General features: G+C 62.8%; 1 protein-coding gene across 6 annotated transcripts; it reads right to left on the reverse strand.

Annotated features, from left to right (window-relative positions):
• Positions 1-53: 53 nt before the first annotated feature.
• NEURL4 (neuralized E3 ubiquitin protein ligase 4) lies at positions 54-11,142 on the reverse strand. 6 transcript variants are annotated; one of them, XM_041770103.1, is made up of 29 exons: positions 10,879-11,142; positions 9,571-10,015; positions 9,291-9,356; positions 8,842-9,140; positions 8,583-8,694; positions 8,413-8,501; positions 7,857-7,929; positions 7,460-7,724; positions 7,037-7,218; positions 6,762-6,847; positions 6,478-6,640; positions 6,178-6,376; positions 6,014-6,090; positions 5,811-5,889; positions 5,263-5,432; positions 5,038-5,169; positions 4,566-4,711; positions 4,238-4,462; positions 4,043-4,141; positions 3,793-3,954; positions 3,424-3,588; positions 2,804-2,962; positions 2,202-2,381; positions 2,014-2,101; positions 1,814-1,921; positions 1,509-1,653; positions 1,249-1,361; positions 1,008-1,173; positions 54-620 (listed from the first exon to the last, which is right to left on the reverse strand). In XM_041770103.1, exons 1-29 carry the CDS (start codon positions 11,140-11,142, stop codon positions 416-418), a joined length of 4,662 nt encoding a protein of 1,553 aa, XP_041626037.1. In that variant the 3' UTR covers positions 54-415. The 6 variants fall into 6 exon arrangements, with proteins under 6 accessions (XP_041626037.1, XP_041626036.1, XP_041626035.1 ...); XM_041770102.1 differs by having other exon boundaries at positions 5,257-5,432; XM_041770101.1 differs by having other exon boundaries at positions 5,257-5,432; positions 6,750-6,847.
• Between the last annotated feature and the right edge of the window lie 29 nt (positions 11,143-11,171).

Raw genomic sequence — 11,171 nt, forward strand, 5'->3', positions numbered from 1 at the left:
GGGGGGGGCGGTGCCAGAGGGGGATGAATGAGAAAGAGAGGCCGAGGCGCGCGCTCTGGGACGGCGTTTATTGGCTCCTTGGAAACCCGCGTCCGTAACAACTGTACAGAGGCCCACCTTCCCCGCGCCCGCCCCCACTCCGCCCGGCGGCCCGGGGAGGCTCCTCGGGATTCACAGTAACAGGAACGAAAACGGAAATAAATTAAGTGATCCGGGGGAGGGAGTCCAGGGAGTCGTGTTCCCCGAGTCAGTGCATGAGGGGAGACTGCCGGCCCCGAGTGGGAGGCGTGGGCCCTGCACGCGGAGATGCGTTCCTGCTCCGGAGATGCGTCGGGCTCTGGGAGCACCCGCCGCGGCAGGGGATGCTGAGCCAGGGCCGGGCGCCCCACTGTGCTTGTCGTCCAGAGGCCAGCCCTCACTCCACCCGCACCAGCAGGGCATAGAGGAGTGTGGCCCCCTTCTCCTTGGTTACCCACTCGAGTTCTGCGGGGCTGAAGTGAGGGTCGGGAGGTTCTCGGAGGGTGGCCGAAGGGGGTCCGGGGGTGTAGGAGCCCGGGCGAACACACACCTGGAACGCCACCTGGGCCTGGTGCGTTCGCTGGGACTTGGGATCCCGGAATCTGTGGGGCAAGAAGGCGGCCAGCCGTGAGGCCTCCAGGGCTCCTCCGTAGGCTGCCTGCAGGGGGCGGGGGTGTCACTCCCACCTCCCAGAGAGGGGTGGCTTGGCTCTGGCCGCACCCCTGCTTGCTGGGGTCTCTCCAGGGCGCTCCCTGGCTTCCCTCTGCAGGCCTCTGCCCAAACCTAACCTTCGTCACCATGTCCACCCTGACTACTGTGTGCCTGTGCCAAGCACACCTGGGACCCACTGCGTCCCACTCTACTTTTATTTCCACAGTACTAGTCACCTTCAACAGTAAATGTGCTAGAGTGAGACAAGACCCAAGTGTCACAGTGGGGACACCAATGGCAAGCCATGGAGACCCCAGCCCCAGCCCCCATGTACTCACTGCACTTTGGACGCTAGGGTCTCGGCCCCAGCATACTGGAGGGAAGGGGACAGCAAGACGGAAGGGGGCTGCTCCTCCCGGGGTGGGGCGCAGTTCTCGCCAGGCTCCTCAAACCCCACCCCAGGCTTGCCTTTCAAGGGCCGGCAGCTCAGGATGGAGGCAGTGCCTGCGGGGAGAGCCAGTCAGGGCCGCCCTCCTGGCCCAGGCCTGGCTTGCCCCTTCTCTGCCCCTGCCCCCGGACCTGCTCCCAGCTCTCCTCGGTCTAGCACCCTCCGGATGGCTGCCACGTTGCTCCCATGATATGCCATGTGCCACTTCTTAGTCATCGTTCCAGCTTCCAGGCGGGGATTCACCCTAGGGTGTAGACCGGGCAGACTGGACAAAGATCCTCCCCTCGACCAGAAAAGGTTCTGTGGCTTCTTCCACGCACCCTCTTGGGAGCCTCCTTCGTCAAGGAAGAAAGAGCACGAAAGCAGACGCATGACCCTGCCCTGCGTGTACCTGAGATTGAACCTGCACCAGCCGAAGGGCAGCGCGTATTCCCGGGGGGGCTCCCCACGGCGCCTGTGGGCCTCGTCACCTCGAAGCTTCCGGCAAGACTCACAGTAGCACAGGCTCCGCTTGGGCGGAGGCATGAAATAGTCCTCTGTGGAATAGTGAGGAGCAGTGTGGGCGCTACAGCTCCCGCCCTGGGCCTCCAGCACACAGCCCCTTCCTGCTGGTTCCCGGGGCTCTGAGCACAGCCCAGCAATGGTCCAAGGGGTGAGGCAGGCTCTGGACGACTGGGCACTCACCCAGACACTCACCAGGAAGCAACAGCAGTTCTTGGAAGCGGGAGCAGAGGGCGTGGTACTCGCAGCTCTTGAGAGGGCTGGCAGCTGGCAGGGGGCCCCAGCACACACTTTCCTTGATACCTGACAGGACAAAGGGGAACACGGGTCACGGGAGTTGGGGCGATGGGGTGGGACAGGGCTGGGGAGGGGCCCGGCCCTGTGGGCTGGCTCACCATCCACCATGTCCGCTTTCTCCATGTCCCCTTGGGTTCCAGCACTCTTCCCACTGGCTGCCCCTGGTTCGGGACTCACGATTGTCACCTGCCGGAGAGGGTGTGATGAGTGTGACTGAGCCCCCAGGGCCTGCTAACTGGCTCCCAGATCACAGACTGCCCCACGCCGGGCCCTTGTTGCCACTCACCTGCTCACACTGCCCATAGAGGTCCACAAGCGCATGGCAGGGCTGGGGGACATCTGATACCGCCACCCCCTGGTCCATCCCATTGACGTGGAGATGCAGGCCCCCAGAGCTGTCTAGCCGCAGCCCCAGGATGGTGCCTTCAGGACACGTGTCCAGATTTGGCCCAAACTTCTCACAAATCTGGGAAGAGAGACCTACTGTCTTCCCAAAGATCAGACTCCCACCGGCGGCAGCCACGGCTGTCCACTGCCCACTGTAGTCCACATAGCCCTTCACCTACTTGGGACTGCCAATGCCAGGGCTTTGACATCATGCTCACCGTCTGCCCAGGCTCCACCCCATCTCTCAAATACCTACAGTCTGCTCCCCTTTGCCCTCCCCTACAACATTCTCAATGGCAAGGACGCAAAAAGACACAGGACACCCCAGAATTCCAATGATGATGCTCCCGCTCTTGGTCCCCCACCCCATAGTCTTCCCATATAGTGCACCTTTATACCTGTGGCCCCACCACCACGGCTGGAGGCCCCACTTCAACCTGTGGGCCAGCCCCGCCCAACGCTGAGTCCTGGCCCTCTCCCCTCCCCCTGCTCCCTACCCACCTTGAGACCATTGTGGAAGATGCCGCGGCCCCGCAGCAGCCAGGCTGCCCGTTTGAGGGCGCAGGCAGAAGCAGGGAAGTTGAGCCTCTCAGGCGGGCAGGTGATGACTCCCAGGACCAGGGAAGATGTCCACTGCCGGTTCAGGAAGTCTATCCGCACCTGGAAGGGAAAGGCGGCCACTCCGGGATCATGGCCCTCTGGGAAGAGGCTCCCCACCCCAGCCAGGGACGGAGGCTGGCACCTCCCGGGGGGGAGCCCTGCAATGCCCCCCTTCTGAGGCAGGGAGGGACTGCAAACGGCGGGTTTGTTTATTTCCTTCCTGTAGCAGGAAGGCCTGCTCCACTGGAAAGCCCTCTCTGCACCCACACATAGTACCAAGTGTCTTTCTTGGGACCCCACCAGCCCATCCCCACTGCTTCCCTCACCAGCTACCAGGTGGGCCTTCCACACAGTCCACGTACGAACCCCACCACGGGGTATGAACGAATCACAGCCCATGAAACTCATCCAAGGGGGCTGCCTCCACCTTGCCCTCAAATGGAAAGGTTTTCTCCAGGAGGGTTGGCCCTGGGTCACCCCACACAGAAAGAGCTGCAGCAGGTTAAGGAGCAAAAGCCCACCTGGACTAGGAGCTGGGGCACCAGGGGCTGGTTGATGACAACGATGCCCTGGTTGTAGCTGGCTACGCGTGTGGCCGTACGGTTCCCGTTGGACAAAAGAATATTCTTCCCATGGTTCTCCAGGAACTCCAGCGCTGTCGACATCATGGCCACTTGACTCTGACCCTGGCATGGAGCAGATATGGGCTGCTGGGGTTGTCCATGCGAGGCCCAGCTGCCTCACCCCGCCCTCTGCCCAGCGTTGACACAGAGCTTGCATCTACACCCCTGCGACCTGGGGCAGAATCAGAGAACCCCGGAACACCCCGGTGTCCGACGGCCCACTGAGTGGCCATCCACATGCCCTGTGTGCCCCACACAGCCTCTCACTCTCAAGCTGTGCTCCTCCCCATCGTCATCTTCCTCGGCCTCGCTGCCCGTGTCTGAGCTGGGAGATGGAGGCTGGGTGCCCTCGGGCTCCTCCAGCCTCGTGGAGCTGACCACAGATACACTCCGTACCGGTCCGTAGAGATCCAGCACGGCCCACACATTCTGGGGGCAGGAGTTAGATGCAGAAGTTAGACACCTGCAGGGGGCCTCCAGCCTGCACCCCCAAACCCAAGAAACGTCTCAGACCCACCTTGGCAATGCCGGTAGCTGCGGGCCCCATGTCCTCTCCATCCACCAGGATGTGCATCGTGTCATCTGCGCCCCGACGAATGCCCACGCGGCTCCCCACCTAGGATCGAGGTGACACGAGCACAATGCTCAGCCCCCCACCCCCCTCACCCACGTGTGCCCACCTCCACCCTGTCCCTGGAGCCAACAGTGTCACCCCCAGCCTCTCCAGGCTCCGGCCGTAGTTCATCCTCTGGAGCTGCCCGTCACGCCTCACTTCACAGCTGGACACCATCCAAGTCGTCTTTGTCCGGAGCTCCGGGAGGGAGGGAGGCAGCCCTGGGCCCCCGCCTGCACCAGGCCCCATCTCCCCGGGTGCTAGTGTGGTCAGCCCCAGCCGGAGGGAGCCCGCCCACTTCTCATCCAGTTCCTCTACTTTCACCTAAGGAGGTAAAAGAGAGGGAGAGAGAGCAGAGCAGCCGGCACTAGCAGGAGCAGGAGGACGGGAAGCAGCCTGGCCCTGCCACAAGGGCCCTCCCGCGCACCTCAAATACTTCCTCCGTCTTGAGCTCCTTGGTGCTGAAGACCAGGCCGTGCGCATAGCCCGCCGCACGTACCGCCCTTGTGCCATCCTCCTCCAGGGCCACATTTTTGCCGCAAGTACTGTGGAATCGGTGAGCCACGCCAGCCGCTGCGGAGAAAGGAAGGGGCAGGACTGGGGTCAAGGCTTTCAGATGAACTGTGAAGCTGCCATTCAGGCCCCGACTGCCATTGCCGTGCGACCTCCCACCCTGGTCACCACGGCCAGCCCCAATCCCCAAGCACATGAGCAGCTTCCAGCATCCTGGCCCAACTCCAACCTCTTCCTGGTGGCTTCCTACCCTGGCTTATTCCCTCCTCTGGGTCTGTAGCTGAGGGGGCTGCCCTGTCCTTGAGCAGATCCCCGTCCGCTGTCGCCGCGTCCCTCCAGCCCCCAGCTTGCAAGCATAGTCCACCCGCCCTCCCCACCCGCTGAACCTGGGGAGTGCAAAGGGAAGGATTTCTCGGTGGCGGTGTTGCTGGTTGCCAAGCTGTTGTCCATGGGGCCGGTGGCATTGGTGATGGACACTTGGACACACTGGCCGTAAAGATCCACTACTGCATACACCTCTGGATGGAGAAGGAGGGGATCAGAAGCCCGAGAGCCCGGGCTGATCTGGCATGAGGGTGGCGGGCCAAAAGGCACAGAGCAGTCACCTTTACCCGGAGGCAAGCCTGAGCAGGCGGCGCCTTGGTCCTGGCCGTTGATGAAGTAGTGCAGGTCACCCTTTGCTGTTCGCATCATGCCGATGCGTGCACCCGTGCCCAGGGCATCCAGGTCACACCCGTAGTTGTTGCGCATCGTGTTCCCGTCTTGCATGATGGCCGTGCCACTGGAGAGAGGACAGAAGGACCGCTGAGCCTCCTGCCTCTTCCCCACACAGGCCTCTGAGCAGTCTCTGATTGTCAGAACCTTCCAGTGCCTTGCATCAGGATCTTCATCTGGGGTCTGAGACCCAATCCTGTCTCCCATACCTCTGGGGACCCACCCAGAGAAAAGCGGGAGCTGCCATAAGAGGAGAAAAGGAAGCTGGGCCACCGTGGGGTGCGTGGTGACATGGGAGCACTTCCCAGAATGGAAAGAAAAGAGCGACCCAATCCCTTGGACCTGTCGTTGTCCAGGGCCACCGAAGGCCCCAAAGCTGGCTTCCCTCATCCTCACCAGCTCCACCTGACCCTGCCAGGCTGGCTGTCCCCACAGGCAGCCTAACCTCAGCATCCATGTGTCGTAGTCAATGTCTGTCATGGTGTTGGGGAATTCGAGGTCTTCCGGCCGAATGGCAGTCACTCCTAGGAGGTAGCAGCAGGGGATCAGAACCAAGGCTCCAGCAATGGGCAGCCAGCACCACCCCCAGCACACACAGTCTGTCACACACGTGCATGCACGCATGCAGAAATGCACAGGTGCCCTTACCAGCCTCAATGGAGCCTGACCAGCGGTCCACCATCTTCTGAATAACGATTTCAAACAGCTCTCCATCCCGCAGGGCCCTGCCAGAGACAGCGGCAATCAGGCCCCAGTTGGGTGGCCGAGGCTGGGCGGCGGGAGGCTGGGGCCGTGACAGCGCCAACACCGACCGGTTGGAGATGACGATGGCGTCATTGAACTCGCTGCGGCAGTTGTGCCGGAGTGCAGTGCGGCCCCCGTTGGTGATGACTGCATTACTGCCGTGCAGCTGGTGGAAGCGCAGGTCAGAGCCCCCAGCCCCTGATGATGGGGAGCTGGGAGACACCTGGTTGTTCCCTTCAGGGAGGGGCTCAGGGGCCGGGGGAACCTCTGTGAGAGTGGTCATCACCCGTTAGGCTTCCAGTGGTCTCCAAGGCCCCCCCCCCAGGCCACCCCAGCACCCCCCAGCTCCTACCCAGCCCAGCCCTCACCCACGTCGTCCACAATGGTAGCTTGGGCTGCCTGGCCGTAGAGGTCCACAACAGCGTAGACGCCCGGGGGCACATTCCAGGCCGCAGGGCCCTGGGTCATCCCGTTGACGAAGAAGTGCAGGGTCCCGTCCTCCCGCCGCACCACGCCCACCGTGTCCCCTGCCTTGGAAGAAGGGGGGCTGGAGTGAGGAGTCAGGCAGAGTTCCCGCCTGGGCTAGTCCTATAGCAGCCCCGCTGGGCCTACCCCCCATCACCAGGCCTGGGCGGCACACCTGCTCCCCCACCTTGAGGCGGTCCAGATTGTGCCCATACTCGTCCAAGATGGTCGTTCCGTTGTGCATCACCCCATTCCCGGTCATCATCCAGGTCCCTAGGGGACGAGGAAACACAGAGGACATAAGTGAGCCCCGGGACCCCTGCCCTTTGCAGCCCCCACAGCACTCCTCGCCCCCGTGGCAGGCCGCCGCAGCAGAACAAGAACAAGCCAGCTCCGTCGGGGCTGTGGGGGCAGCTTCCCCCTTAGGACCCAATCCTGGCCCCGCCCTCCTTGGGAGCTCACCAGAGCGCAAGTTGGTCATGGTGGAGGGCAACTGGAGGTAGGCAGGGTTGTGGGTGGTGACACCAATCTCAATGGAACCAGCCCACTTGTCCACCATCTTGTCAATGCGCACTTGAAACACCTCTCCATCCCGCAGGGCTCTGCTACTCAGCACCACGCCATGGTTGAAGTCATCTGTGGCACTGAGGGCACAGCAAATGGGTAACTCTGAGTACACCAAAGCTTAGCTCGTCAGTGCCCACCTCACACCTGTGGTGCTGAGCCACGTGGCTGAACTTCACTCTCCAGGAGGCACCCCCCATACTGTCAAGAACTCCCCAGGCCAGAAGCCACCCCCCCGACGCCTGCCTCCTGCTTCTCCACCCCTCCTCCGATCCTGTTAGAGTCCCTGCAGCAGGCTTCTCCCCACACCATGGGCCATACTGGGGCCTCAGGGCAGTGCGTCCCTCGTGGGTGATAGCTGCCTTCTGCCCGCAGTTGGGGTGGAAGAGCAGGCGCTCGGGCTCTGCCTGGGTGGCAGGAGTGGCGCGACGCAGGGCGCCCTCGGGGGACAGTGCCCGCAGGATGGCATTGTTTCGACGCAGCCGGTCGCTGTGGTTGTTATTGTGGACGATGGTCACCTTCACAGCCATCCCGTACAAGTCCACCACGCCGTACACCACTGGGGGTGTCAGTGGGGTAGCCACGCCTGCCGGGGAGAAGGCGGAGAGGGAAGGAATATGGGGAGACCAGCATCAGAGAGACACAGGACAGTGAGGTACAGACCCCTGCCCAACACCGAAAGCCCTAGCCCAATGGCCTGCCTCAGGTATCTCCTTACCCTGATCAATGCCATTGATAAAGAAGTGCAGGGCTGAGTTGGATTTCCTTGTGAGACCAATGTGGTCACCCTCCTAGTCAGAGCAGAAAAACAAAGATCTGGAATCCTCCCCCAATCAGGCTCTGGCCCAGGCCGCAGGGGAACAGCCCCAAAGGCACCTGAGTCTTGAGCCCCTGAAGCCTCCCTCACAGCAAGTCTGGCACAGGGTGAAGCCACCTCATAAACAGCACCTTAGCCACCTCTCCAAGCAATTCATGAGCTCATCTCAGGCGTGGAGAAGAAAAGAAAAGAAAAAAAGAAACCCATACCAAACATAGTGAGCAAGCTTCTTGACTGTAGTCATGACCCCACACCACCCCTCAGAAAAAAAGAAAACCTCTGGCTCTGAAATCTGAGTGCCTAACTACCAGGCAACCGTGCCTTCTCAGAAGGAACCTCTTGGAGAAAGATCAGAGACCCTGTTCCAGGTCACAGCGGAGACTGGGGTGCCCGGGCAGGGGTGCTGGGTAACAAGGCTGCCCCAGAGCGCAGCCCAGACTGCATGCCCACCCCTCACCTGCAGCTCATCCAGGCTGAATTCACAGTACTCCCGGCGGGTGCCCTTGCCATTGGTCAGGATCCCACAGCCGCTCATCATGATGGTGCCTGTGGGAAGGCAGACGCCTGGCATCAGGCCAGGCCTTCCTTCACCATGGGAAGGTGTCCCCGCCCTGCCAGGGCTGGTACCTGACTGTAAATTGGTCATGGTGGCAGGGTACTCCAGGTTGTTGGGGTTGTGGGTGGTGACACCAATCTCAATGGAGCCCGACCACTTGTCTACAAGCTTGTCAATGCGGATCTTGAGGGGAGCGACAGCAGGAGGGAGAGGAGGGCATGTCAACGTGGAGAGAGGACCCTCGGCCCCACCCTTCCAATGTCAGGGATCGAGCCCCATTTTTGGTTCCCAGAGGGTGAGGTACCAGCCAGGGCCCAGGACCTCACACACCTCAAACATCTCATTGTCCCGGAGAGGGCGGTTGGTCATGACAACCCCGTTGTTGAATTCGTCCAGGGGCCGGCGGCGCTCAGCTGTCTTATTGTTGTTGCTGAGTTTGATGAGAGTCCCGCACTTCTCGTGAAAGAGCAGGGCGTCGTTGGAGGTGAGGATGGGCGAGGTGGCAGCCCCGCCAGACCCCAGTCCTTCCCCTGCTGGCGGGGAGCTCAGGTTCACATTTAGGAGCCCCCCGTTGTAGGCAGAAAGGATGGCGTTGCCCACCACCTCAGAGAGCTCCATGCTGGCAAAGTCTAGGCAGCAGGATGGAGGAGGGAAGCCGGAATGAGGCTCTACACATTCAGGCCCTCCACCCTCCCCCTAATCCTCTCCTAAGGGTCCCCTCCCCTCACCTTCCGCCTCACTTCCCATTCCCCTTCCCAAAGCCTCCAGGGTGCCCTCACCATTATGCGACTCAAGGCTGTTAGGAAACGTCTCCGGCCGGGGCTGCGCTGGGGACACCATGAAGGCTGGGGACCAGGCAGGGTGGGAGGGGAATGAGGGTTCAGCCCCTGCTGCAGGGCCCACAACCAGGACACCCCTCCTGTAGCCCCTGCTTCCCCCTCAGCAGACTGGGGTCTGAGTGGCCCTACCCGAACCCAGACTCCATGGTCACTAGTCACCCATGCCTTCTGCCACTCCCCCTCTCCCACCTCTTCCCCTCGGCCCTGGCTGGGTTCTCACCTTCATCCCCAGAGGTCGCCTGTTCAGTCAAGGCGGAATCTTCAGGGGGCGCAGAGGGCTCGAGGGGAGGTGTGGGGATGGGAGCAGGGGGGCTGAAACCTGGCTCGGGGGGCAGCACGGTGATCTGGGTGCACTTGCCGTAAAGGTCCACCACGGCCCAGACCCGGGCGGGGAGGCCCGTGGCGGCAACACCACAGTCCCGCCCATTCACCCAGAGCCGCAGCTCCCCAGCAACTGTGCGCTCCACGCCCACACGGTCCCCTTCACCAAGCTGGTCCAGGTCCTGACCATACTCCTCCAGCACAGAGCGTCCATCCCTCAACACCGAGCAGCCTGACACTACCCATGAGCCCCCCTTCAGCCCTGTGGCGCTGCTTGGGAAGTCCAGAACACTGGGGTCTAGGGCCGTCACCCCAATCTCAATGGAGCCACTCCAGGAGTTGACCTGTGATAAGGGTGGTGGACAGAGGCTCAGGATGGGCTACCGTGGGTCCCCAACCACTAGGAAACCATGTTTCACAAACCACGCGTCCCCCTCTCTCCACACCCCTAACAGCTAACTGGCTTTTCTCTCTTGAGACCCAAGACACGACTCCAGAGAGGTGGTCCTGTGAGCAATCATCTGGACTGTCTCAGGGGCTGCTGGGCCCGCTGTACCCCAGCAACTCTGCCCCCACTCTGGGATCTGTCCCCAACACCACCATGCCCTGGCTGCAGCCCCCCCCCTTCCAGCACCCAAGTTCCCAGCTCTCCATGCCCATCCTCCTAGCTCCTGTCTACCACCCTCCTCCCCCCTCCCAATTCCCCCCACCCCCAGCCTCATTTTCTCCAGGGCTCCTGCTCCACTCAGGTTCTCTCTCTTCCCAAGTTCCATCTGTGTGCACCTGGCCTCTTCCCCGAGGGGCACACAAGCAGGCACACCTCCCCTCGGCCCCCCTGAGGGTCTCTCCTCACCCACCTCTTCGCCCCAGCTGATCCTCCAACGGCCGGTCCTTCCCCGGCTTCTGTCCTGCGCTCCTACCACATCCCCGACATCCCTCCATCTTTTCACCTCCCCAGAAACCATCCCGGGAGATCTGGACCCTAACCACCCCTGGGGTGGCAGCGTCCTGTGTCCCTTCCCTGCTCCGGGGTCTCGAGCAATCTCAAGCTCTCGCCGTCCCTCTCCCCTTCCCCGCCCGCCGCCTGGTGCCCCGACGGTGTGTCGGTTCGCTCTCGGCAGCGGGCGGCGGAGGCCAGCCCGGCCGTCCCGCCCCGCGTCTCCCGCTCGCCCCCTCCCGCCTCCCTCCCGCGGGCCCGGCTCCGCACCTTGCGGTCGATGCGGACGGTGAAGACGCGTCCATCGCGCAAGGGCTCCCGGCTCAACACCAGCCCGTGGTTAAACTCCTGGCCCGGCTGCTGCCGCCGCGCGGTACGCCCGCAGGCCGACAGGCTCACCAGACGCCCGGTGCGGGGGTGCAACTCCCCGCCGGACCCTGGCCCTGCGCCGCTCCCGCCGGGGCCCCCACCCCCGCCCGGCCCCGGCCCGGGGCCGCCCCCGGAGCCCCCGCTCCCACCCGACCCCGCCGCCATCGCCGCTGACACCGGGGCCGCGCGACAGC

Source organism: Vulpes lagopus, chromosome 10, assembly GCF_018345385.1.
Source record: "Vulpes lagopus strain Blue_001 chromosome 10, ASM1834538v1, whole genome shotgun sequence".
In the NCBI taxonomy this organism is placed as follows: domain Eukaryota; kingdom Metazoa; phylum Chordata; class Mammalia; order Carnivora; family Canidae; genus Vulpes; species Vulpes lagopus.